The sequence below is a fragment of the Balaenoptera musculus genome, chromosome 4, assembly GCF_009873245.2.
Source record: "Balaenoptera musculus isolate JJ_BM4_2016_0621 chromosome 4, mBalMus1.pri.v3, whole genome shotgun sequence".
Taxonomy (NCBI): domain Eukaryota; kingdom Metazoa; phylum Chordata; class Mammalia; order Artiodactyla; family Balaenopteridae; genus Balaenoptera; species Balaenoptera musculus.
The window spans coordinates 69,205,292-69,230,488 of NC_045788.1; the positions used below are offsets into that span (position 1 = coordinate 69,205,292).

At 38.3% G+C, this 25,197-nt stretch overlaps 1 protein-coding gene across 2 annotated transcripts in view; it reads right to left on the reverse strand.

Annotated features, from left to right (window-relative positions):
- Nucleotides 1–24,734, reverse strand: part of FGF12 (fibroblast growth factor 12) — a 547,790-nt gene extending 523,056 nt beyond the window's left edge. Inside the window, exons 1-3 of one of the 2 annotated variants that reach the window (XM_036851670.1) lie at nucleotides 24,625–24,734; nucleotides 24,332–24,474; nucleotides 11,902–12,046 (exon numbers count right to left, since the gene is read on the reverse strand). Coding sequence is in view for 1 of the 2 variants with exons in the window: in XM_036851669.1 (XP_036707564.1) it covers nucleotides 24,332–24,344 (13 nt within the window). In the remaining variant the exon portion in view is untranslated. The remainder of the gene's footprint in view (nucleotides 1–11,901; nucleotides 12,047–24,331; nucleotides 24,475–24,624) is intronic. The other variant, XM_036851669.1, reaches the window with a different exon arrangement.
- Nucleotides 24,735–25,197: the final 463 nt, after the last annotated feature.

Here is a 25,197-nt window from a genome sequence, read left to right on the forward strand (position 1 = left end):
GTGTTCCGCAATTTTTCTTTCAATTTTAAGCTTTACCTATTAACTTTCTACCATAAAATATAAGGAATCAGTTTTCACAGCACCCTTCTCCACCCCAACTACACACAGATGCACACTTCCCATCCATATTGAGTTGATACTCAATATAGCTGTATCATAATTTTGGTTAAATTAACATTCTATGTTCACTTTTTTATGACTACGTAAATATTCATAGCAGAGTTATGTGGTATATTGTGGTTTCTATTTCCATTTTTCTTTTCTTGCACAACTTTTTGTTTCCCTAGTGTTAGCTTTTTGTTATTGGTTGGTCAGTTGATTGGTTTTCTAGTTTTCTATGCACTCGATCATGAATTAAGTCCCTTACCTCCTCTCCTCCAGTTCTGTAAATCTCTTCCTAATAAAATTAAACATGTCAGAAAAAAAAAAAAATTGTACTGTTCCGGACTGGGAGATCAAAAAAAAAAAAAAAAGCTGGTATATCTAAATTCTGTTTATGGTCTGCGGCTATGTAGCTATATAAATTCATATAGGCCCCTCTCCTAGTCTCAGTCTCTACCGTAAAATGTAGGAATTACACCAGATTCTTAAGTCTCTTCCAAACACCAACCTGATATAATACTAAAAGTAAGAGTAGCAGGGTTTCATACACAGCAATAACAACAAAAAGATTTACTGAGTATTAACTGTGTATAGGACACTATCCTTGAGGCTCGAAGGCTATAAAGGTGGCCAAACATAGATTTTGGGTCCAATATAGCTTACTTACTACCAAGAGCAAGAAGAGAAAAGACAAAAATTTAATGAAAATTTAAATATTAATCCAAAAGATAGATTAGATTCCTACAGTGAGCAGGAACGATGAATTCTGATATTCCTGCCAGCTCTATAATTGACCTTTGGCTCTCTGGAGATTTGAAAGGGTTAGATACTTGCCAAAGATGATCAAATAGCAACAGAGAGCTTACTATTTTTTTTATCTTCTCCCAAAAGGTGATGATCACTCCTATTTTTCAAAGAGAAACCACACAACCCTGGTGAGAAGACCTAGTTGTCAACGGCCCCTCAGCCTCTCCAAGTGCTCATCAGACTGTTCTTCTCCTTTTTAAATATTAACTCCTTTGTCCCCTTCAGAAAAACTCTTTTACGTTAATGCTGTTAAGAGAATTATGTGTGATGAGATGTCTTCCCTCATCCTGTCTAAACATGTGTATGATAACTTTGTCTTAAGTCCTTAAAAAGCTGCCATCACCATTTTCCAAGGAGGACACATAACACACTAGGTAGCTTTCAAATGCTTTTTTCTTCTCATTTCTGGTTCCAAATCTCACCAAATACCAGCCACATCTTTTTTTCTGGATTCAGGTTTTACATCTGTCAGATGAGAGGTTGGGCAAAACAGCATCCATGCCTTTTCCAACTCTAGTATTTTGCTGTACTTAGTGTTTTCCACAACAAGGAAATCTGTTTGGACCTCTCTGCCCTTGCCTTTCCTACACAATTTGAAGTCACGGAAAAGGAGTAAGTCAGTGGTAAGTCATGTATCTCAGAAAGCAACACCTGCTGGGACACTAACATTACTGCTGGGTATGAAAAATTCCAAGTAGTAACTGTTCAGTTGTGGTGGGGTGCAAGATACCCACTCCTACACATTTATTTCCAGCTCTTGAGAGAAGAGCACAATGATCTAGAACACAAAAATTTCATAATTTCTAACTGCTAATCATCTATAATCAACAAATCTATTTGTCCTTGGCCACACTGGCAGAAAGCCACAGATCTAACAGAATAAGCCATTACCTGCAATACTTGGAAAGAGGTACATTTCCCAGTTTATACTGAGCTTGACCTTCCACCCCAATCATTACTTTAATTTTGTGTAGTGACCAATCAAATCCACTGCACATTAGTTCACGAAGTCAGGTACTCAAGAAGCAGGGCAGAGGGATGGAAAAGCGTCAATAGCCCTTCCTGCAAGGTCTCTCTCCACTGCTCTCTCTGAGCTTCTGGTTCCTCGGCTGTAGGATGAGGCGTTGGTGAGACAATTCCCAGGTCTTCTGAGTCAGTCATTTCATTGTACCTAATCATTTTCATTGCAAAAGAAACTTGTTTGAATCTCTCTGCCCCAAAGGTAACAACAGAACTTAAAAATAACTTGTGAGATCATTTTATTCAGAAACAAGAAGAGATCACTTAAAACCCCGATGGTCATCTATTCTTGTCTTAAAAGCATGAGTCCCTCCTTGCTGAATTCCTGCTATGCTCCGTCACCACTAACAAAGACCAAAACCTCTCTGTGCTGGAAGGGGAAACTACAGTGCTCCTCATAAAATCACTTAGAAGCCTGAGGGTGGTAATTAGCTCATTTCCTGAGCTCTCCCCCTTCTTCAGGTTAAGCAACTTTAATTCCTTAGCCTATCACTAAAGTGCTCATTTTACAGGCATACTCTATTTTTACTAGGTTCTTCTAAACTGCAGAGTCTGAAAATGGACACAAAGCTTTAAAAACATCTGAATAATATAGACTATAACCAAAGATCACATTCACATACCCAGAAAATTATGTGTCTTTAAATAAATTGTAGCCACAGTTACTGAAATTTAAGATTTGCTATATTTAATGTGCTCAGATAAAATTAGAATTTTATTTTGCAATGAAAAAAAACTAAATAAAGCCCTGCAGCATCATAATAAAAAGATACATTTCCTCTTTCAAAAGATTTGTCACTGAAAATGAGGCAGCGATGAAGCAATGACTTCTCAGCACCGTATTTCTTTGTTTTATGAGTGGAAGTCACTTACCATATTAAAGTAGATACATTATTAAAAGCATTTAGTGTCACAAGAGTCACGTTTCTTCAAATATCAGCATTGCACAGTTCTAACAATTTTGGATACAGCATTAATTATTTTAAAAGACGTTCATGGAAAAATACTGTGTGAACGGCAAAAAGGAGATGGAGGCCGCTTTAGGACTCTTTAATATCAAATGAACGTATACTTGCTGCAATCTTTAACAGACTCTGGGCTGTGATGTGGTGGTGAAAACCTGGTCCAGGAGACCACGATTATAGTCTTGATTTTGTACTTGGGCAGGACGCTTCTTCTGTGAGATAACTTTTTTTTGTGTGTGTGGAAAAAGGGCATATTGCATTCATTATCTAACAAGTTAGGTAATTGAATTGAGGTTTCTTCTAGCTTTGTGATCATAAACCAATGTGCTATAAGTAGTAGATAAATTCACCTTAAAAATATACATGGAATTAAACGCATTATGTAAGTTGGGGCATTTCTTATAGCCTTCTCATTTAAAAAAGGGATAGTTAATAGGATGATATGCAGGCTCAAATATAAAAAATAGTCCATGTCACCTTGGGCAAAACTTTCAGAAATTTGCGAGTTGATTATAGGCACCCACCTTAGTTTTTAAAATAACAGTATGTCTTATTGGTATTTTCTCTACATTGCTTGCGCCTCAGGGGTTTCAGGGATTTCAAACTGATTTCCAAAAGACAGTATCTTGCTCTATACCTGTCAGAGTCTGTGCTATATTTAAACAGGATAGTATATGGGAAAACATTTACAATCTATAAAGCATTTTAAAGATGCTATATTTTTTACCTTCCTTCCATCTCCTCAGCAAAATTAATCTCTCCTTATCCTGTACTATTAGAACTTTGTTTCACCTCTCTTATAAATTTTTAATCTATGCTCTTTTCTACACTAGATCAACCATCCCTTCTAATAGGAATTATCTTACTCACTTGAGCATCTATAGGGCTTAGCATAGTGTGAGATTTGTAACAAATACTCAATAATTTTTTGACGAAAAAAAGAATTAAAGTTACTAGAGAATATATTACAAAATGTGCTTTAGGTGTCATAGCCATAATTTCTTATACAGAATTTCATCTGTTGTTAGTACTTAGCCTCCTTTTTAAATATACACATTCCTCCCAGAGAAAATAGAAAAATTCAGTGGATAGCAGAGTCCATTAGTTCCTTTTCAGTGTTTGAAGGATTAAGCCTTGGCGTCTTCTTTAAAATAATTCCTTAAAATCATGTATTCAAAATGTCTTATTTGGGGGAGGGGTAGTATCAGGAGTGGGGGAGTGGGAGGTACAAACTAGGCTCAAGGATGTACTGTATAACACGAGGAATATAGCCAATATTTTGTAATAACTGTACATGGAAGGTAACCTTTAAAAATTGTATAAAAATAAAACTTTTTTAAATCAAATATATAGAGTATGATTGGACTAATGTTAATGAAAAAATGCACGTTATAAGAAATCAAAGCTACGTGGATGTGAAGGAATTCGGAAGCAATATCAGGAGTGATTGTCTTTAAGTGTATGCTGCAATTTTCCCTATAACTTTAAACTTTCGTATGAAGAACATAAATTTCCATCAAGAAAAAAAAATAAAACATAAAATAAAAAAAAAAAAAACAAAATCAAAAAATATATATATATATTATTTGGGCGCATAATTGGTAAGACTTCTGATTCAGTAATCTAAACATAATGACACCCTTAAATAAATAATAATCTCTTGTCAGCTAGACTCAAAAAACATTAGTTTTTTTTAAGTGGAAGAGAATCTCTATATCATCATTTCTTTAGCCCACCTCATATTACCAATGACGCAACAGAAGCGCATGAGGTAAAGTGACTTTGCCAAGGTCACATCAAGTCAGTGAGTGAGTGCTGAGCAGCATCAGGATAGACTCCAGATCACCCGACTCCTAGCCCAGTGCTGTTTCCTTCCTGCCTGTCCTCTCCGATATATTCATCCAGAACTAACTGACCAAGCAGAAACAACTGGGAATAGTCAGACCTCTATTAATAACAACTTGCTTTTATATAGTACCATATAGTTTACAAAGCACTTTCCATATACTCTCTCCTTGATTCCTTCCCAAAACCCCAGAGAGCAGACAATTTACCTCCATTTACAATAAACTAAGGCCTAGAAAGGTAAAGTGATATATCCAAGGTCACAGAGCCAAATTTGAACCCAGACTTTCTCACCATGAATTTAAGCCTGTGTACATAAATCCACAGCAACCTCTCTTTCAGAGATACAAAGAAAAAAATTCTTCCACCATAACCCTCATTTGCATCCTGTTAAGCCAAGATTCTAAGGGGCCTGCCCCAGTAACTTTGTGAAGGGTTTATAAGTAGAAAGGCTGATTTTGAAAGAACTTTAACCAGATGCATAAACTATGCAAAAGTAATAGATGAACTGAGAAAAAGAGCAGGACAGCCACCAAAATGCAGGTCCAGCAAATTGATTTAGACATCAACGACAAGAAGGGTCTTCATTATCTGCTTATTTCAGCCCCCACTTTTGAGCTGAGGGAACTAAAACACCTCTATCTCCCAACCCTAAAATGTAGAAATCCCAGGGTTTCTTGAAGAACAAAAGTTATGATAGTCGTGACTCTGGAAACGCCACCCCTTTGCACTGATACAGCAGTCTTTTTGTTGGCACTCACCAAAGGTCCTGAGCAGTACAGTCTGTTCCCCAGAGTCGCTGGGGTCAGAGATGTATCTAAAGACAAGAATTAAGATGTGAGGCGTGCAGAGCAGTCTTCCCGTGAGTGGACAGGGAGTGGAGCATCCAGGCTCTGATGGGAGGGAAGAGGACCAGGAGACTGGGGACAAGGCACATGCACAGAGGATGATGAAGGATCATGCCACTCCCCATGGGACAGGATGAGAACAACACAGAAGAGACTGTTTTGTTTCTCATTTTCAGAAACAGGAGAGAAACTGCTTCTAACAAGGAGGAGGAGGAAGTTTTCACGCCTAGCCAGATTTCATAGGGAGGAAGATCAATAGTTCTCTTCCATGGGCAACAAGAAGTTAAGTCACAGTGAATACGATCCATTATTTAGAGAGCTATATCTGAGCTCAGGGTGAGATCTGAGTGCTGTTCAAACAAGAAGGAAAGGGAAGTGGAGGCTGTGTACTACATGTGTGTCAACCCCGAGTCTTCAGCTACTTTATACCCAAGGATATAATAAAAAGTGCTACGAAAACCAAACAAGTAAATATTATTATACATCAAGTACCTTATATTTTATTCACTCAATTAACTTTCTTTTGTTAACTGAAATGCCCTTAATATGGCCAAGTTACTGGGATTACAAAGAAGACATAGTCTTTGCCTTCTTGATGCTCATAGCCTAGAAGACAAGCCTGACATGCAACCAAGGAACCATGTATACTATAGCAGCGGTCCCCAACCTTTTGGTAGCAGGGACCACTTTCATGGAAGACAATTTTTCCACGGACGGGGGCGGGGGGTGGGGGGGTTGGGGACAGGAGGGTTCAGGCGGTAATGCGAGCGATGGGGAGCGATGGGGAGCGACGGGGAGCAGCAGATGAAACTTTGCTTGCTTACTGCTCACCTCCTGCTGTGAGGTCCGGGTCCTAACACGCCGCAGAGCCATACCGGTCCGCAGCCCGGGGGGCTGGGGACCCTTGTACTATAGTGAAGAAAGAAATCAACATGGCAGGAGGGTTCAAAGGGCCAGAGGACAGAAAGACTTTTCTCAGCAGAGAAGGACCAAGAAAATCGTTAGTAAGAAAATTATAATCTCATTATTTGTGGATATAAAAAGTTAATGTACTTGGGGAAGATATTATGAGATTTCAAGTTGTGTTTTGCTTTTAATGAATAACGTAATGATTGCTAGTATTTTATTACTGATGAAGAACTGACTATTGAATAATATGTTATTTATAGTTCCTAGCTTCCCCATAATATACCATTTGCTAATAGTTAATTAAGTCATGAAACCATAAATTTAACAGAACACATTACATTCTTAAATGTTCACTGAAGACAACATTCTCTGCCTCTCCAAAATGTTTAAATTCTACGTTTTTACATCTGTTGTGTGTTTTCAAGACAATGCAAACATGGGAAAATCTGAAAAATATATTGTAAAATAGTAAAACCAAAGCTGCATTTGGGAAGCTCTCCCCTGAATTTGCTGGGTGAACTGAAATTCAATCAATATTAACCTGTGCAATAAAGAGAGTCCTATTCTTCCAGTTTAAGAACTGGCCCTGCTTTCAAAATAAGTAATGAGAACTCTAAGCCATTTTCTCTTTCTGACATTGCATAAGTTTCAAGTCCTGTACCTATGTCCAAAGCAAAGCTCTTTCATTCGAATTACTGTTTTTAAAGAAATCCTCAGGGGTTTCAAAACTGGTACTTCCAGATCTCTGAGACTCAGAGCCACTGATTAAAATTTTTAATCATATTTATTGATAAGTGGGCTTTAGGGTGGGGACTTAATATGATTTAATAGATAGAAAGTACTATGGGATTCAAGAAACTGGTTTTCATTCTTTACTTTACCAGGATTGAGCCCCTTTTTCCCTGGGCCTCAGTTTTTCCAGGTAAAATAACAAACATAAAAATGACTTCTAAAATCTCTTCTGACCATAAAGACGCTATCACAGTGCTGGGAAGCTAGTAACTTTGCCAGTTATGAATTGGCAAAGCGATTTTTCTGGGAAATTATTGCTTGAACTGTGAGAGCTAAGACACATTTCCCATCATGAATTTGAAGGCAGACTTAATCACTCCCATCCCATAGAGCCTCTAGCACTTGTTAACATCTCCATTATGGCATTCACCATATTGCATCTTGAGCAGTGCTGTCTGTCTTCCACGCTAGCGTGGAAGGTTCACGAGGTCAGAACTGTGTCTTGTTCAATGTTTGCCAATGCCCAGCAATGCATGACGAAGGGTACGCGTCCAATGGATGCCCAAGTAGTGGAAGAATGAATAAATTAGTATGTCAGGGCAATTTAAAAAAATTGTCTGGACATGATCTTGGTAGTTCTCTTAACACTGTAACTCTTTTAAGGTATTTACATGGTGTTTCCTCATGGGAAGACTACTTTAATAACCCTGATGTCTGACACCCTAACTATGCTGGATAAACAGAGGAAACCAGCCAGGACACTGCTGAGAATTCCACAAAATGCTATCTCCAGGACCTCTGAGCTGAGATTATCTTTCCACAAGATTATTCAGTATCTTTTGAAAGTAAAGACTTCTAAGTAAAGATGGGAAAGTTGAACACAGGCTTTTACTTTCATTCCTACCTGAAACACCATTAAAAGTACAATAAAGGTGTGTGTGTGTATGTGTGCTAAATCCATAAAGATGCAGCAAAAGGGAGAGAAGACAACTGTCAAATTTTAGAAATAGGAAGCCAGCTGGTGAAGATATAAAGGATTTAGCAGACCTGAGAAAACTGAATTCTAAGTCAGTAGTGGGAAAAGACAATAAGCAATCTAACTTGGACTGCAGAATCTTCAAAAGTTTAGACAGCGGTAGCACCAAGCTTGTCTAGAAATAGGGTAAAGGGGAAAAGGAGAAAATACACAGAACTGGTGGACAGTTTGTTCTCAAGAAGGTATTATAACCTCAAACCCTCTCCTAAACGTTGAACATCTAGACAACTGCCCTCCCCAATCTCAGCAGAAGACTGCAGATGTGTTCTTTGTAGAGGACAGAAGAGAGGCTCTCTGTGCAGTGGGCCAAGTACCACATTGAAAACTAAGAGATTAAGTGAATTTACATGCTGATCGCTGAGACCCACAGAATCGTGGCAGCCACGTCTTTATCATACAGGCAGGAGAAAGAGTCTTCTCTGAGGAACTTATAAACAGTAAGAAGCAAGACCTAAAGATACTGATATCAGGAGTTCCACAGTGAAAAGCCCACGAAGGTGACCCTATAACTAAGATCACTACCAATAAGCCCCACCCACATGTACAGAGCTTCCAGTCGCCTCTTTAGCCCACTCTTAAACATGAACAGGCAACAAATATAAAAACATCTGTACAAAGTCTCTAACATGAAAGACAGAAATCAAAACAAGTAATTAAATAAAAGCTAACTGGAAACAAAGGCTATGGAAGGAGATGAAAACTTCTAAAAACTATATTATTAATATTCCTAACAAGGTATTAGAAATATTGCCTCAGTGATAAAAGATAGCATAATATAAAATCAAACATTCAAAGAAAAACAACAAGTAAGAATCTTGGAAACTAAAAGTCTGATATCAGAAATTAAAAATAAAACCTAACAGAAAGAGTAGAAGATAAAAATGAGCCTATCACCTAGAAAACAGGTGAAAAAATGCAAAGGAGGTGAAAACAGGAAATAAAACATATTAATAATAAAAATGTTTTAAAATTCAGGATATCAGGGACTTCCCTGGCAGTCCAGTGGTTAAAACTTCACCTTCCAATGCAGGGAGTTTGGGTTCGATCCCTGGTGGGGGAGCTAAGATCCCACATGCCTCGGGGCCAAAAAACCAAAACATAAAACAGAAGCAATATTGTAACAAATTCAATGAAGCAGGGCCAAAAAACCAAAACATAAAACAGAAGCAATATTGTAACAAATTCAATGAAGACTTTAAAAATGGTCCATGTCAAAAAATCTATTAAAAAAAAAATTTCAGGATATCAGTGTCTAAGTAACAAGATTTCAAAAAAGCTGGAGCCAAACAACAGTAACAACAAAAAAGAAACAGAGAATAGGAAATCATCAAGAAAAAAATTAAGGAAAATTTTCTAGATGCAAAGAATATAAGTTTCCACATTAAAGAAGCCAACTAAGTACCCAGTATAATGGGTGAAAATAAAACCATAAGAAGGCAAATCTTCATAAATTTTCAGAACTCTGGGAAAAAAGTTTTTCAAAGAGAAAAAAATAAGTCATATTCAAAAAATGATGAATCAGAATGTCATCAGACAAGAACAACAAAACTGAAGGCAGAAGACATTATAGTGGTGCTATTTAAATTCTGAAGGAAAATTATCTTCTACCTAGCCAAGTTATTGTCCAAATATGAGGAAAGAAGGAATATATTTTCAGATATGCAAAGGTCCAGAAAATTTAACTGTGTATCCTTTTTTTCAGGAAGCTGCTGGAAAATTGATTCTACCAAAATAAGGAAGTGAATTAAGAAAGAAGAATACAGAGGATACAAGAAAACAAGAGAACCAAGCAAAGAGACCTGCAGAGATTTTCCAGGGTGATGGAAAGGGAGATTCCAGGATCAAACCAGTGCATAGGGCATAAAAGGAAAAGCGCACATATAGAACCAAGTCAGAAGGTTCCAAGAGAGATTACTTCAAGAAGATGAACTTGATAAGATATCTGTGCATAAGAATGGCTGGAGCTGAAATTCAGAAAGCTGGCAGAGGCTTGGAGTTAAATAGTGAAAAGTATGTATAGAAAGCTGAACAAACAAAAAACAAGACAACTATCAACCACAGAAAAAAACAAAATCATAAGAGAAAGGAAGAGTAATCACAGTCATGAAAAGCATTTACATAGTCATAAAAGTGTAACTAATAAATACTGAGCTAACCAAAACAATAATGTAACAGCCCTGGGAAGATGGTAGGACAGGACGAATGCCTGTTGTGAGAGTGTGATGATGAGAGAGAGATGAAAACTTCATTTCTACAACGGGACATCAAAAAGAGAGCTGAGAAATTGAAAGGAGGTAAGAAGAGAATGTCATTTAGAACACAGAGGTAAATAGCAAAAAGAATTGAGACTGATGTCTCTGGAGAGGAAAAAATTTGAGGGAGGGGACAAGGAAGTGGGAGGGAGGGACAAGGAAGTGCTTTCTTTGATAATACACTTTCCATAAATGTGACAAAAATGGCAAGTGCACAAAAAAGAAAAGGAAGACATCACCTCAAATGTTATTCATGAGGGATCATCATTACACCTCTCTTGCTCTAGAAGCATTTCTGAAGGAATGAGTAGCATCCGAGGCTGCAGTGTGTTCCCCAGCACCCTCACACCTTTACTAAGACCTGCATGATTCAATGGGGAGTAGAGATCAAAAGAGGTTGTGTAGAGAAAAGACAAGGCTGTCCTTGCCATCTGTCTAACCGCTCCTTATGGTTATTTGACAAAAATCATCTGCTGACCTTCATTTTCAAAATCTTGTTCATACATCTTTCACCAGCCAGGATGAGACCTTCTCTATACAAGGTGGTATTCTAGATTTCAACCATTGATTACGGCTGTCCAGTCTGGCAGGAAGTGTCTTCCTGAAACAGTTTTAAGACTTTGATCCAAAACAGCTCTATGTTGAGTTACAACTAAAGGCTCAGACTGGAAGTATTATGCTTGGAATTCATTTAAACCTTTAAGCAAACTGAATCCATCAGACTCAGCAAAAGCCATGGCTATGATTTTGTACCACAAGTTATAATGAGGCAGTTTTGAGATACTTAATGATAGCTACATTTTGTTGAGTGCTTACTATTTGCCAGGCAGTGTGGCAAACACTTTCATATACTATATACTATCTCATTTAATCCTCAAAACAACTCTGAGAATAAATACTATTATTATCTCTATCATATAAGTGAGAAAATCTAGAGTTAGGAAGATTAGGAACCTTGCCCAATATCTTCTGCTAGGAAGTAGACAGACAAAAATCAAAACCAGAACTGGGTTAAAAACTGCTCTAATTTCTTCATCTTCTCTAAAGAAAGACAGCCAAAATATCAAAATACACCATTGAAAGAGTGATGGTAGGTTGAAAAAGAACATATATCTTACATGAATCTTCATATACTTAAGGAGAATTTGAAGAACTTCATATAGCATAGTTGCAAAATGCATGCATATTAGTACCTGTATAGTGTTTGTCCTGTTATTGTAATTCTGAGAGTTGATAATAACTTGTAGATCACTGAAGAGCAATTTTTGAGCCTGACACATTTCAAAAATATTTTTTGGATTTTCCCCCTAAAATACCAATCTGTAAGTTTCAACGCAAAAATTTCAGGGGATTGAGAGCCAAAAGTGAACAGAAATGAAACTCACTGTTCCCTTAAGCAAGGGAAGTATGTCAGCAGCAGAGGTTGGCAAAAGTCACAGAGTGCAATACTGGATCACAGCATTTCCTCTGGCCGTGGAACTGTGCTTACAGGTATACCTTGCTTTGTGCGATGGATATTTTCTTGAAAATCTAGGGAATAATTAAAGCTTTGCAAATGGAATTATACTCTAAAAGCCCTGGAATCTAATTTTTAAAAAAGACAATTGATATTAATATTTTTGAAGTATAAGTTATCATTATCTATATTATGTAATTTGTAACAGGCCACCACAATTTTTTTCTAATCTTTCATTTCATCATCAGGATTCATCATTCACTGTATCCTGTCCCTAACCCTACCTGCTTCATGGGGGCAGGGACTTTGTCTTCTCACTACTATATTCAGCACCTAGAACAGTGCCCAGCTTATCAAATATTTGCCAGATTAATGAATTAACCAATCACTTAATCTTTCCTAGTTGCTACATGTATATTAATGATGCTATACCTTTGCTCATACTATTGCATCAGCCTGGAATATTTTTCCAATGTTTCAATTCCATCCCTTCTGCAAGACCAAGCTCAAATGCCAACTCCCTTCTCTGTATTCCCACAGATTATAGTTCTGTATCTGGTGTAACAGCAGAGGGTATAAATCTTGTATTATTCATTGGTTCCTGGTCTATAACACCTAGGCAGAGTAATCCACATAGAAGATATGATATTAAGAGTAAATTTTAAATTTAATCTAAATTTTCACATGCATACCCCACTGTCAGCTCTTCCTAGGCTTCTGTTTGTGTCTATCTTCAAAACCAAATCTGTGAAGTCAGAAACTGTGTCTCTTTTCATTTCTAATCTTGATGATAAGCAATGTTCCTGGCACAGATAAATAAATACATGTATTCATTTTATAAATGAAAACATGTATTATTTGTAAACACCATTAGTAACATCTTTGTACTAATTAACCAGTGTGTGGGTATGGCTAATACTGGGGTGATTTTGTAGATGTGATCTTATTTACTCTTTTAAGCTATGGAGTTCTATCATGAGAATGCTACCCCATGATCCCTTATTCTGATATTCATCAATGATCAGCCAAATGTACATTTATGTCTAGATACAATACCCAAATACAAGAGAATCATAGACTACATTGTTTACACCAGGGGTTCTCAAAGCGTGATCCCCTAACTAGCAGCATCAGCATCCCCTGGGAACCTGTTAGAAACTGTAAACTCTCAGGTCCACCCCAGACCCACTGAGTCAGAGACTACAGGAGACCGAGAAATATGTTTTAACAAGCCTACAAGTTATTATAATCCATACTTACAGTTGAAAACCCCTGACCACGTACAACTGGGCAGAAAGCTGTTCTCACTATTCTTCCCTGAACAATGGAATGGTACCTGGACCTAAGCAACAATGTCAACATTCCTATCACAACGGCCAAGTTCTCTCTTCTGAGGAAACTCAACTTCATCTTAGGCCAGACAATGGGAATAAGTAAAATTCTGATCAAAAAGATTAGTGGATTTCTTTCATTTTTGTCACTATTCTTTAATTTTTTAGCACGACTTAGACCAGTAGGTCTTAAAAACTATCATTTTAAGCCATATACCACAGTGGCATGGCATTCTGCTTGTTCCAACCTAAGGGGAAAAAAATGAGTGAACTAGAACTAGACAGAATGAAGGGAAAACTAGCGAAGCAGCAAGGGTCAGCAGTCTAAAGAAAAGTATGAAGGAATGGATTCTAGACCAATCACAGCTGGTATCAAAGTAGGGAGGGCGGGCGATACCAGGGGAAGAAAAGAGAATGGCTCTATGAGAGTAAGAATGGTGGCAGCGGCCAGCGTCAGGTAGGAATCTCACCTTGCGTCAGGAATGTCCACATGAGATGGACTGAAGGATACTGAAAGTTGCGTCTGGCTCCATGCAAGAGGCTAACGTGATAGTGAGGAGTTTAAGGCAGGAATCCAGCCCCATACAGGAAGACAGGAAGTATTAATAGTAAGCCTAAGGGTCAGAGGATAATCGCAACAGCAGCAGCTGTTAATACTGAGTACTGATTTTACTCTTGGTTCATTATATAAATATAAAATATATATTTATTATATTTGTTGTATATTATATATTTATTATATATTATTACACATTAATATATATTATTTGTCTCATTCATCTTGAAAGAGCCATTGTACAAATAAGGAAGCGAAGACACAGAGAGATATCTTGCCCAAGTCACAGGGACTAACAAGTTGCTAGCTGTGTGTCTGATTTCAAGTCTTGCAATCTTTCTACAACACCACTGAGCTTCCCAGGTGAGCAGGACAGCTATTGCAGGTGATGTGAGAGAAGGAAGGTGCAACCCCACGCTTACTTAAGCCCCTGGGGTTGGAAGCCACCTCAGGCATATGAGCAGCGGGTGCTCTCTCATAGCCACCTGACAGCAGGCAGGAACACTCCTCATGCTTCCCCAAGTCTGGCTCTGATTGGCCCACGGTTTCAGTGAGCCTGAGCCTGCAGAGATCACCATTCTGAAGGCTAATAAACTGTAAACATCATATGTGTGTGTACACAGCTGGCCTAGTTTACAGCAAAGGAAGTACCAGACCAGAGCAAAGTAATGCCTCAGATGTTCAGTTGTAGTTAAGCTCACAGACTCCGAAGCTTGTCTGCTATGTACTAGCTATGTGACTTGGTCAAATTACTTAACGTCTCTATGCTGGGGTTTTCTACTCCCTAAAATAGGGATAACAATACCGCTTGCCTCACTGAATTGTTATGGGGATTAGAGTCACTATATGTAAAGCACAGTGCCCTATACATAGTAAAAAATATATATAAGCACAATTTCAAAAGACTGTTATCTCCTCAAATGTCCTTTCAATGTCCAATCCACAATCCAATCATCATTACCCAAATATTGCCTCTTTTTACACACTACCATCTATTATTCTTTGTCCACGGACATACAACTTTCACATTATTGTAATCAGTACATATATCCACATCACTGCTTTTTACAGTTACCATCATATCACAAGTATTTCTGATTATAACTCATGTTTATAAACATGTTAATGGCTGTTAAATAACCCATCCCATCACTAAATTTTATTCTCTGCACAATCAAGAAATTCATCTTATTAATCATGAAACCCTTAGACTTTAGATAACTTTTATCTGGAAATAAAAAAGGCTTCTTCTATCCAAAATGATCAGTAGCCAATCAAACATCAGAAGACAGAAAAGGTTTTTAAATTGAAGACAATGAAGGACTGAGTGCAATTATTTTTGAATAGTATGTTACTAATGATTGAGAACTAAAAGAAAATCAAATCTCTTTCTATAATGTGAGTAAAACACTCAGCACTTGGACTCCTTGGCATTATTCTTTTTTTTTATTTTTATTAGGGAATATGTGCTGATTAGGGTTGGGAGAGAGGAAAAAACCATACCCACCAAATCAACTTCACATATGACTGATGTATAACTAAACTAATCTTATTTGTAAAGACACATAAGTGGAAAAAAAATATTACAAAAACATAATGTACAATCTGATGAGCAAAAATGCCACTGAGTTCACTAAAGAAATAGTAGAGACCAAGGCACCAACCATAAATCCTTAAACAAAACATAATCACTGTAGTCCCTACATAAACACCTCACAAATGCTGGTTCTTACAATCCCAAAGATGAAAAGAAACTTGCCTCTGATCCACCCTTGTTTCATAGAAGAAGAAATATGGACAGAGAAAGGAAGTGACCAGCTCAAACTCACACAAGGAGTTGGGGCAGAAATCAGGATTCAAATCCAAGTCTCCAGACTCTCAAGTCAAGATTTTTTCCTCAAGGCCACTGCAACCACCCACTGGTTGAGACATGCCTGGGTCTATATGTGGTCACTATCATGCAATCTACAAACTCCGGCCAAGTAGCCATTTTCCCCCAGTCTTAGTGCTTTCTCACATGGAACCAAGTTAATTGCTCAACCCAGTTCAATTGCTCAAACCAGTTATAGACCGAACAAATTCAGTCACACAACACACAGCATGAAAAAGCTAGCTCAAACCTACAGGGGCGCCTTAAAAATTAATGTGGTAATTAGGACCACCCTGTTTTATTTTCTGTAGACATCAAGTCTAAAAAGGATCAAGTAAAGGAAGAATGCAAACAAGCTGAAAAGGCAGTTTCTTTGTAATAAGAAAGTAGAAATCAATAGGCAAATAGAGTTATATATATTTCTTTTTTAAAAAAGGCTTAGGACACTGAGCTCGAGAGAGGAGAATAAAGATTTTTCCCAAAGTTCCTCCACTGAATAGTGCGAGCAGAAGTAGAACCAGAACCCAGGTTTTCTAGCATCTAGTCTAATATTAGTTTTATTTCATCAGAACATGCACCATGTTTTCCATGCCTCAGCGAATCACCCTAGTACACAATCTCATAATCCCACCAGTATGTTGACTCCAGTTTAAAAACCTTACCCTTAGAGAATCTAACACATAGTAGGCACTCAATAAATAATTCTTATTAAATAAATCAACCAATCATCTTGTTTTAAAATTGCTTTGGTTGTCTCCCTCACCTCAGTATTATTGAGGGTATTGCTATACTTGCATTATCAGTTTGCTTTTTATGCTGATGCAAAGTCCATGTCATCTCATTTTGAATTATTTGTAGGCTTGCAAATAAAGCATGATTTACATGACAACCTTTCTCTTGACATATAGCAAATATTTCTCTTTTAAATCCTGGAAGAGAAAAAAAAGTAAACCAAATTCAATTTTAAGTAGTGCTGGAAATGTTAAAAATATCTTGAAATGAAAGAAGTACCTTTGGAAAAACTGCTTAAATAATCTAATTTTAAACTTTCCAGATTTTTAACAATTAGAATGATCATGTAATAAGTCTTGTGAAATTCTCTAATTCGTAGAACATCTAAACCCAATTTAGTAGGTGAATGAGACTAGTCTAAGGGCAAAAGCACCTCAACATTGTTTTTTTGAAGTCAGAATCATCTAGATTTTTTGTTTGCAAAAAGTTAAAAAAGAATTTCCAATTTGTCTTGGGATGAGGTTTGCTCCACATGTTTGGTATCAGTATTTGAGGAACTGAGAAAAACCCGATTGTTTCACATGGGCGATATCTGTAGGAACGAATGGGGTAGAGAGAGAGACTGCTATTGGCAGACTGGCTTGCTGCTTCCTCCTGCCTACTAGTTAAGGGAATCTTTCATGTGTTTAGTTACCTTCTGAATGGCCTCTGAAAGCTTCCAGATTTTTTCCTGCAGTCTAGTCCCTTTGGACTGCTTCTCAGACTAATGGCCAGTCCACAATTAGTAGAGAAACAAAACCCTGACCTCAGAATAGCAGCTTACCATTCCTTTTTTTTCTTCTACAGTGTTTACAGCCCACTTTCAATTATCTGTGCTCTCTGAATCACTGGTGGTGGGATTTGTTTCAGGTAAAAAGCCAGGCAGAGTATATGCTTAAAAAAATGAAAAAGAAAAGCTCTGTGGAGAGGCAACAGGTGTCCCCTGGGATACCTGCCAACGTACCATCAGTGCATCACAGCAGCAAAATACCATGGCCTCCCTGGGTGGGAGTCCCACATTCCCAAAGACAGGGAGACAGAGACTGTTTCAAAAAGTAACTGGAGAGAACAGCAAACTAAAATTAGAACTATAGATATCGATCCTGGAACAAAATCCACCATATTCTGCATGCAGGGATGCCAAAGAGGATGAAGACATTGGGGGAAGTCATGGGTCTTCTTGGTCTCAGACACACACCATCTATTTACATGTCTATTTTCTAACCCAAGCCTGTAGGACAAGAATTAGTTTATCTCTTCTACATGTTCGCTCTCTTAACACTAAAGAAGGCAATAATAAAAATCAAGGTCCAGGCAGCAGGAGTCCTGTAGTGTTTCTGACAAAGGACACACGTACCTGTTAACGTTTCATATTAATCACCCTGTAGCTTATCTACTGATTCCTAATTGAGAGTGCACATCCTAATCATGTGAGGTGCTTCTTAAAGATCCAAGTCCCATGTACCATGGGGTGCCCCGTGATTCAGATGTGCACCCCTGATTGAAAATCCTGTTAGCGGCCAGATTTTACACAGTCTATGTTTTAAACCCAACCAAGGTATAATGCTTGGCCCAATGCATCTCCATCCCCAAACCCACAAGGTGTTATATAACTGCCTTGAAACTACATCTGAGCAACATAGAGATAAATTCACGTTTTTGAGGAGTTACTGCAAAAAAAAATACATAGAATAAGAACAAATGAAATCCCTTTTGGTAAATTAAAGCCTTTGCAGAAGTCAAAGGAGATAACTTGTTGAGTGTGTATGCAGTATGCTTGCTGCTAAAACTACAAAAATGGCAAAGGATTAATTTCTCCTCTCTAGGATGAGATCCTAATGAAAAGACAAACACAGCTAATAATAATGAAAGACTATGATTCTAAACTCTAAATGGTTTATTGGTACGAGTTTAATTTCATAATCATGATATAGGGGGGTATGGGGCTTAAGGTAGGCACAATAATTCTTGTTTTACAGAGAAATAAAGAGAAGATGGATTGCCTAAGTCACTTCGTCTTTCTCAGCCACTGTTTTGTTATCTACAAAATGAAGTTAAAATATCTAATCACAAGGTTTTAAGGGCGATGACATATATTAAAAGCCCTTTAAAAAAATACAGAGTGTCTCATGAATGTGACAAATCAGGAAACCCAATATTAACAAATCCAGTATAACATAATTATTAGTCATTCAGTAAGCACAAAACACCACACCTAATAGGGTCAAAAGCTTAAAGGCATAAAAGAACAGGGATAAGGGAATGACGGAGAAAACTAACTGGCCACCTCCAGACTCATTACTAATACTAACAAGCCTCATAATAACCACCTGACTCAGACAATAGGTTACTAGCCAGGTAGCTAGTCAGTTGGAACAGCTTTTAGAGTAGGTACTTAGCAAGAGTTCAAATGTTCTCCCACACAAAAATTCTGTTTAAAGAAACCAAAAGTGGAACAAAAGGCAGGCATTATTGTTGTGGAATGTTAAGTGCCTCCGCAGAGGTCATTAATCACTATGACTTTAGATTCTAGCCTCCTGGGTAACCTACTAGAAGTCTGAAAGATGAATGGAGAAGAGACATATGATGTTAGAAATCGGCAGCTCTTGAGCCTGTCGATGTAGCCCCAGACTGTAAGCTCCTGGAAGGCAACCCAATGCACTATTCATATCACCATCCCCTACATTTAACAATGTGCCTGGAATAATGTGGCAACTCATTAAATATTTTGAATTAAATGAAATGAACTCCCTTTGATATTTAAGAATCTTTAAGACTCAGACAGGAAAAGTGATTTGTCCAATGTTACACCATTAGAGCTGGGATAAGAACAGTGATCTCCTATGCCCAATGTGTATTCTGTTATGTTTTGTACCGTGTTATATTTTACTTATCCTACAATGGTCTCGGAGATTTGGTTGTTTGTTTTTTAACCACAAAGTAGCTTTTCTAAAAATCACTTCCCAGCTCTGATAAACTAGGTACTGCATAGACATTTCCTTTGTCTCCTCCTGCAGGGTGAACCATTCTGATTTCAGAGAAATGAGTACTCTGTACCTTACCTACGTTGGTTCATGCCCCTGGCTTGCCTCTAATGCTGGTGTGAAACTCAGAACACAGTTGAATCTTCACTGGGAACACATGTGTAGTTCTCTATAAAGAAAGCAGGTCATGTTACTGCCTTCTATGTTCTGGAATCTAACTGATGTTTCTGGTAGCCAAACTTCTTTCACCTCTCCCAATTTACAATCTCCTGGATGCATGAACATGGCATGATTAACTAATGAAGGCTATCCAATTCAACATATATAATCTGAGTCCCTACTATGTAAATGAAACTGTTTTATCTGATGCAGGCACCTGAGTAGCTACATGAATATTAGAGATTCATATTATGCCCACAAAAAAAGTTATCTATGAATGGAGATTTGAGAGTGAGATGTTTAAGATCAGAGACTGCATCTCAGTTTTCTTTTACATTCTCAGAACTAAGCACATTGGGAACATAGCAGATGCTCAATAAATGTTTGTTTAAATAAAGAACACAAAAATTATAATGTTGATTGTAAGAAATGCAGTATGTGAGGGACAAACAAGGACTTTAGGTCATATAAAGTATACTAGTAAATATTAATTAGATGTAAGGGAGGTCAGGGAAGATCTTACACAGCAAGGGGGATGGCAAATGAACTCAAAAGAACTGAACAGAGGCACATGACAATGAGAAGAAGGTAATGTTATATTCACTCTAAGATGGGCCTCAATTTAAGCAGTCTAATATCACACTACCATGGGTAAATACCAGGACATTTTAAGGAACTCAAAATAAACCTATAGAATAAGCATTTAAAGATAATCAAGGGGGGGCTTCCCTGGTGGCGCAGTGGTTAAGAATCTGCCTGCCAATGCAGGGACACAGGTTCGAGCCCTGGCCCGGTAAGATCCCACATGCCACGGAGCAACTAAGCCTGTGCACACAACTACTGAGCCTGCGCTCTAGAGCCCGCAAGCCACAACTACTGAGCCCACGCGCCACAACTTCTGAAGCCTGCGCGCCTAGAGCCTGTGCTCCGCAACTAAAGAAAGCCCGCGCACAGCAACAATGACCCAACACAGCCAAAAATTTAAAAATAAATAAATAAATAAATAAATTTATTTTTAAAAAAAGATAATCAAGGGGTTGAAATTAAACGGCTGGAGAAAGAACAGAGAGGGTATTTTAAATGAGTCCATTTTCTGATATAACCGTGAGGCAAGCAATTTCTTCTGCATTTCATTTCCATTCTTTCCCAAAGCAACCAAAAACTTATAACATGATCACATATGCAGAAGCTTCCATATTGATTAGTTAATTTCAAATCTTGTACACTGAGGTCCCCAGAGTGGTTCATTCGTAGATACAATCAGTCCCCTAAGGTCTAAACCAGTGCTTCTTAAACTTTAGTATGCATACAAATGACAAGCAGATGCTGTTGAAATGCAGATTTGGTTCAGTATGTCTGGAGTAGGGCCTGAGATTCTGAATTTCTAACAAGTTTCCAGGTGATGTTAATACTGCTTGTCTATGGATTACACCTGGAGTAGCGAGATCCTAGACCAATGTTTAACTTTGACTATCAATTTGCATCACTTGGGGAGCTTTTTAAAAATACCTATGCCCAGGTTCTACTCCAGAACCCATTAAACCAGAATGTCGAGGTGTGGCCTAAGCATCTTTATGCTTCAAAAGCTCCACAGGTATTTCTAATAGACCAGCCTAAGACTGAGAACCTAGCTGGACAAAGATAAGATGTGGTACAGGAGAGGGAAAAAAAAAAAAAAAAGAGAAGATCGGGAGAGAGAGAGAGAGAGAACGAGAGATTTGGAGAGGGAAAGTTCTTTCCTCACTGTAAATCAATGCTTCTCAAACTAATGTGCATACAAATAACCTGGGGATTTCGTTAAAAATCAGATTCTGATACAGCAAGCCTGGAGTAAAGATCAAGGTTCTGCAATTCTAAATCAAACCACATTTTGATTATCAAGAGTCTAAATGAGTTATTCCCGAACACAGTTACACCTGAGATCTTCAAAAAAAAACACCTATGCCTCTCTCCTACCCTAACATTCTGACATAACTAAGAAAGGGTTTGACCAGGCATGAGGAGGTCTAAAAGCATGCCAGATGATTCTAACGTGCATCAAAGTTTGTGAACCACTGCAAGGCACAAATTCCGTCAAAGCTGTTCAGACTGTGCACCAACCCAAACCTCTGAGGCAATATTAATTACCATGGTACATAAGGATCACTGAAATTACACCGTAAACTGATTGCTAGGTCAATTGATTTATTTTCCTCTCCTCTTTACCCTGATAACAGGAAGTGATGCAAAGCAATAAGTAAGGAAGCAAAAAAAATTGACCTTATTTGTAAATAACTGATGCTCAACTTGCTGGAGACTCTGGACAAGCGCTCTAAGAAAGATTTTCAAATGCTGGAGGTAATGTGAAGGTTGTCAAATGCTGGCAACAAGAGTCAAGACTAACTGGGCCATTAGCCTTTTTTCTGGGATGGAGAACTCTTGAACTTTCAACTGAATCATGTAATAATACTCTGAGTATTGAAAGAGTTTCTAGTAGAAAAAAATATATATGCTTACATTTGAAAATGTCTTCCTGGAATTAAATTTGAATCTGTTGAGGGAAGACGTTTGTACATGGCAGCATAAAGTACTTAAGATGCACCAATTCAAATGGGATACGGATACATTCTTCTTAATACACATTTTTTTCTTCTATAACAAAATTTCAAGTTAGCTACCATTTTCAGCTGTGCCATTCGCATCAACTCAGAAAGTGAGACCAATGTGTAAATAATTAGCCATTCTTCATATGATCAGTACCTGGCTAATTCAGTTTTGCAAAGGAAGTCTGAGAACTAACATGTATAAGGGCTTTCACCATGTCTCTTGCCTGAAGCAATTATGGTACCTCTGCAAAATGACCACAGTATTGGTTTGGGGCAAAATTATTAATTGCCTTTGGGTCAGTGCTGTGATTCACGCCTGTATCACTGCTATCTGGATTTCTATAGAACTTCTGGCCTGATTCTTCCCAGATAAACTTCTGAGATTCTTTCTCCTTTCCAAAATCCCAAGACTGGCAGAACAGCTAGAATGCTACTGTTATCAGCATGAGATATAAACCACCTGGAACTCTGCATAACATGTAGCGTATTTTATGGGAAACGAGGAGAAATAAAAAATTATTACTAAGAGATACATCCTCTTTTTATGATGGGCCAGGAACTAGTGTATAAATTGGAGGCAAAAATGTTACCAAGAACCTCTGCCAAATAACCAAGTTTAATCAAACAGCAGGTGTCCTCTAAATACAAAAAAAAATGCTTCTTAGTAAAATGATACTCTGTCTTTTGTTTAATCTCATGTTCCAGAAATACTTAATCAGCTGGAATATTACAGACCTCTATGAGTTAAGACTTGGCTTCTCATTTTAAAATGGATTCTACAATACAGTTAATAAATATATGCCTCATGTATGTTTATTGACACGGGATCTCTCATATATGTACATCATTGTTAATCAAGGAAATGCCCATCAGCGAACCATCAGAATAAAATTATCTCAATTAAAATTCGCCAGCTTGTCTGAATCCATGTTGACTCAGTTATTTTCATACTGAAAACGCTTACCTAGGTTGAAATACTTAACTCCTCTAATTAGATACTTTATTGAACAGGTACCTGCTATCATTTGACGCTTCAGTTTTATTAATCAGCCCAGAAATAGGTAACCCACCACCACTCCCTGATCCTGAGCACACTACCACAATGACTGACATTCTTGGTTTAAAAATAAAACCTTGTTTCAAATATAGCTTCTCGAGTTCTGGGTAATGAATATAGTTTCATAAAAGTTGACATCATTTCTTCTGATTTCACCACAATTAAATACATCCAGTATTCCTACTGGATATCTGACCACATTACTCAAGACTCTTGCAAGCTGGTGGGCGTTTTAAAGAGGAGGAGGAGGAGACCTGCATAGATGGAGTTAAACCCAAAGGCTATCCAATCTTACAATTTTAATAGTCATTTTGTTTATGAGTTAAATATGCCATCAGAAGTTGATTTTTACAGTTCATTTACCAGTTAGTATGTGTATATTATGCAGATTTGCTATGAGGAGAATATTAATATATACATATCCAGAACTAGTATATGCATCATGCCTGGAGCCAAGCAGTACTCCGATGCACTGTTCTTCTTAGAGGTCAGTTCTAACGCACACTGTTCCAAATAGACCCAATTTCTCTGCTGATATATTTTCAAAATGCAGTAGGATGTGGTCATACACACCCAGAAATACCATCTTCGTGGGGTGGGGGTGGAGAAATCCAAACATTTTTTCTATAGCAATGCATTATTGGATATCAGATACAAACATGCCTGTCAGCAATCCTACAGCAAATGAAATATATTTATTTGAACCCATCCATTCTACAGAAAACAAACTGTTTTATCAACACATCTCACCTCCCCCACCATCTAAAGACTCTTCCCACCCCCCTACCTAAAACGAAAGAAAAAAAGAAAAAAAATCACACTTCACTACGCAACTGATGGAGTATTAAACACTGTCTTCCAAGCTGTGGGAGTTAAAAAGAAGTCGCCTTCCTGCCACACTTCCCTGGTGCTGCAACGGACATAGCATCTCCTCCTATCGACCTAGTATGATGCTCACTCCCCAAGCACTGCAGTCCCCTCGCCGAGGGCTGCCCTGGCCACAGGCACATGCAGCGGGAAGTCCCCCGATGGGGACAGCCTCATACCTTTGCTCTCCATTTCGGTCCCTTTCGAGTGCTGGGAAGTTCAATGGAAGTTGGCCGGAAGATGTGGGCCCGCTTCAGATTACCAAATCCAGGAAGCCAATGTGATGATTTCGCCTGTACTTCCTTTCTTCCCCTCAGGCTTCCTGAAAGATGGGATTTCTTAAACCTTGAAGCTGCAATCAGCCACCAAAGGACCCTTAGCAGCAGCAGCAGATTGCCTCTTCAGGGGATAGGTTGAGACCTGGTATTGATATGCATGCACGGTGCCCGCTCAGTTTGTTTGTTTTTTTTACCTGGGTCTGGAAGCTGCAAGCAGGAGCTGTCCTCCGAACGTGGTGCTGCAGGTGTAGTGACAGATCATCCCACTTTGCTCTCTGGATGTACAGCAGATTTGCATGGGCGCTGGCACGCATGCGCAGGGCGTCCCTTTCGGCCGCCTCCCGCTCCCCCGCCCTTCGCTTCTCTCCCCAATAGGGTCCTCAGTTATCCCCGCTGAAGAGCTGTAGCTTTCGGTCACAGGGAGCGCTGCTAAAACTAAACGCCGGACCGGATTTTCCTTTGCAAACTAGAAAATGGATTGGATTGGGATTGTGTTATCAATCCAATACGATTTTCCAGGATGGATTACTGAAGCCTTGGAGGAAACTGGGGTCTCCGAGCTGGGTATGGTTTTATTCAGCAGAAAGGAGAAAAGAGGAGTGTATTTACAAATCCCATTTAATGGTCACAATTTGGGGTTCTCTTCCTAGTTGCTGCAGTAACTTTTCAGGTGAACGCTTCCTCCTCTTCTACCCACTTCCCCCACTGACTTTACGTTTCTCTTTGCATTCCCATATTTGTTTTGCTTTTTTCCTCAGGGATAGAGT